The sequence below is a fragment of the Sus scrofa genome, unplaced genomic scaffold, assembly GCF_000003025.6.
Source record: "Sus scrofa isolate TJ Tabasco breed Duroc unplaced genomic scaffold, Sscrofa11.1 Contig1003, whole genome shotgun sequence".
In the NCBI taxonomy this organism is placed as follows: Eukaryota; Metazoa; Chordata; class Mammalia; order Artiodactyla; family Suidae; genus Sus; species Sus scrofa.
This window is the reverse complement of record NW_018084788.1, coordinates 30,831-33,972: the sequence shown is the minus strand read 5'-3', so window position 1 is coordinate 33,972 and position 3,142 is coordinate 30,831. Positions and strand designations below refer to the sequence as shown.

The following is a 3,142-nucleotide window of genomic DNA, read 5'->3' as shown; positions in this document are numbered from 1 at the left end:
ATACACAATATCCCCCCCCTTTTTTTTTTTTTGAAACTTGAAAGGTTTTATTTCTTAACTACAGATAAGAGGTGGGATATCTGGCACCCAAACAGCCTGAGCATGTCCTCACCGGGGCTGGAGGTGGCAGGAGGGCCGGTGAGGAGAGAAGGCTTTGAGCTTTGGGGTCAGCTTCCAGGGTGAGAGGCACCTGCCCCCTGTGCCCTCACTGGCCCTTCTTGTGGGTGTTCTTGATGATGGCATTTTTGAACAGCATGACCAGGGGCATCTGGCTCTTCTTGGAGGTCATGAAGCCGCAGTAGCACTTGTCCTTGGGTGGGTTGCCCCAGTGGAAGTGCTCCATCTTATAGGGCCCTTCGTCCCTCTTCTCAGCTGCCTCAGCCTCGGCCACCAGCCCATACTCCAGCTTGGCCCAGGTTGCCGTGCCCACAGCCGAGGCCTCAGGGTCCTGTGCTGGCTCAGGCAGTGTGCAGACCAGCTCCCTCCTGAACTTGCATGGGAAGGCCTTGGCCAACTCGTCCTCAGCACCGTTGGGGTACACCTTCACCGGGCGCCACTTCTTGCCCACAGGCTTGCCCCAGCAGAAGTGCTCCATGGAAGTGCTCCTTCACCCACTGCCACCTCCTTCTCCTCACACTTCTGGCCCATGCCACCATCACTGCTGCTGCCATTCCGGCAGCCAAAGCAGTCCCAGCCCACAAGAGCATTTTAATGAACTCATTATCTGCTTAAAGCAGCTGGATCCAGCCCTTCTCATGACTTAAGAATTCTGACTGTCAAAATTATGCAGACAGATGGCAAGAGATCCAATAACAGAATCTAGAGGAATACAGCATTTTACCCCCTAAGGAACATTAGGTATAAGGAATAGAAATCCACTCTATTGTGCAATCTTTGAGCTTGTTGAATGGGATCTCTGAGAAAGACAATGAATAGCACCCTACAAAGCATTTTCATGTGATTACTATGGATTACTATGGATTAACATATTTATAAGTAGAAAGTGTTCACAAAATTCGAGAAGATATTTTTAAAAGTTACTCTTTTTTAAAAAATGGGGGCGTGGATCCCAAAACATCAATAACTTTAGTTTTCATTAGAAAAATGGGGAAAAATTGGGGAAAGCAGTATTTTCCCCCAACAGATATGGAAATAGGGTGGCCAGAAACAGATTAAGAGTTATAATAAAAGAACAAACTTCTTTTCCTTACACAATACAGAGAGAAAGCTATAAACAAAAGAATGGGATTTGAGAAAAAGTTGCATGCAAAATGCAAAAGAAAAATCTGATAAGACATTCTTAAAATCTGTAAAACTTTCTTAAAATCCATTCATACGTGTTTTTGTTTTTGTTTTTTTTTTTAGGGCCACAACCGTGGCATAAGGAGGTTTCCAGGCTAGGAGTCCAATCAGAGCTGTAGCTGCTGGCCTATGCCAGAGCCACAGCAATGCCAAATCTGAGCCGCATCTGAGACCTACACTACTGCTCATGGCAATTCCAGATCCTTAACCCACTGGTCCAGGCCAGGGATCCAACCCATAATTCCTAGTCAGATTAGTTTCCACTGTGCCTCAATGAAAACTCCCCATTCATACATTCTTGATATGATAAAATTTTTTAACGTCTGTTTCATACTCAAAAGGAATTTAAATGACCACAGTGATCAAGGATGAAAAATCAGAACTAAGGAGATGAAGAATTAGGAATAAAATAACTAATCAAATCAATGCAACACCAAGCAAACCATTGGCTTAAAATATTCACAACAAATTAAAAGAAAAAAATAGAATTGTATAAAAGTATGAGGTACAAAGAATGAGGTTTCTTAACATCTCTGAAATAGATATTAAAAGGAAGTTAAATATTCTGTCTATTTAACATACAAATGTGTTAAAATATTAAACACATCAATATTGACTTTAACCTTATAAATAAAATTCATATGAAATAACTTTCATTCATCTCTACTTTCTCTTAATTTTTTTCTGGAGTTTGCTGGTAGCTTAGTGGGTTAAGTATCCAGTGTTGCTGCTGCTATGGCACAAGTTTGATCCTGGCCCAGGAACTTCCATATGCCATGGGTGTGGCCAAAAAATAAATTAAAAAAAAGGATTTTTTGTGATTTTCAATATTACATTTGGATTGAGAGGGAGAAAGAAACATCAGCCATAAATTAATGCAGTGAATAATGAGAAGTGAAATGTCCTCATTTGGAAAAGGGATAGAATATAAAAGACATCAAGATCTAGTTTAAAACCTTTCTGAACACCTGAATAGGTCTTTTTCATTTCCCTGATTGCAAATTTAAAAACCATCTTTCTCAGACCTCTTTCTGATTGAAGTACCCAGAATTTGAGCCAGAATCACCTAATCAGTTGTATAGACAATGCTTGAAAATTGAGAGGAGGAATTCCTGTGGTGGTTCAGAGGGTTAAGAACCTGATATAGTGTTTGTGAGGATGCAGATTTGATCCCTGGCCTCTCTCAGTGGGTTAAGGATCCAGCTTTGCCACAAGCAGATGTGGCTCAGATCCAGTGTTGTGCCTGTGATATAGGCCTGTAGCTGCAGCTCCAATTTGACCCCTAACCTGGGAACCTCCTTATGCTGTAGGTGCAGCCATAAAAAGAAAAAAGTAAGAAAAAAGAAAATTAAGAGAGGAAATATAAACAGAGAGGTGTCAGACTGTTTTTATTAGTATTCTAGAATTCATTCTCTGGCACAGTAGCTGTTCAGAAGCAGGTTGGAACTGAGGCAATGTTTTCCTAAAAAAGCTTGATATCATCCTGCTGTCTTTTTAGCAGGAAGAGCTTTAGTTTTCATAACCCCCAAGGCTTCTGTGAAATATCTTATACCTTTACATATAAGAGTAACATATAAGAGTAATAATCCTTTTCTGCTTAACTTAGCTAGGCTGGTTCTTCTTGTATGTAACTATAATTCTTGACTTATAGAGGGTTAAAATTTGAAGAAAATTTAATGTATATCTTTTGAGAAAAAACTATCTTTTAAAAAGCAGCTAAAAGTTTTACTTTCAATGACATCTGATTTTTCAATTTTATATTCTATATTTGTCCTTTCTACATTCTTTTTTAGAAATCCCAGCCTCTACCAAAGTTGCAAACAATCTGTTTTATTCTAGC

The 3,142-nt window shown here is 39.9% G+C and overlaps 1 protein-coding gene across 1 annotated transcript; it reads right to left on the bottom strand.

Moving 5' to 3' along the window:
• Positions 1-205: 205 nt before the first annotated feature.
• Positions 206-595, bottom strand: LOC100626378 (pro-opiomelanocortin-like). Its single transcript, XM_021080996.1, has one exon. The coding sequence runs from the start codon at positions 593-595 to the stop codon at positions 206-208; it is 390 nt and encodes a 129-aa protein (XP_020936655.1).
• Between the last annotated feature and the right edge of the window lie 2,547 nt (positions 596-3,142).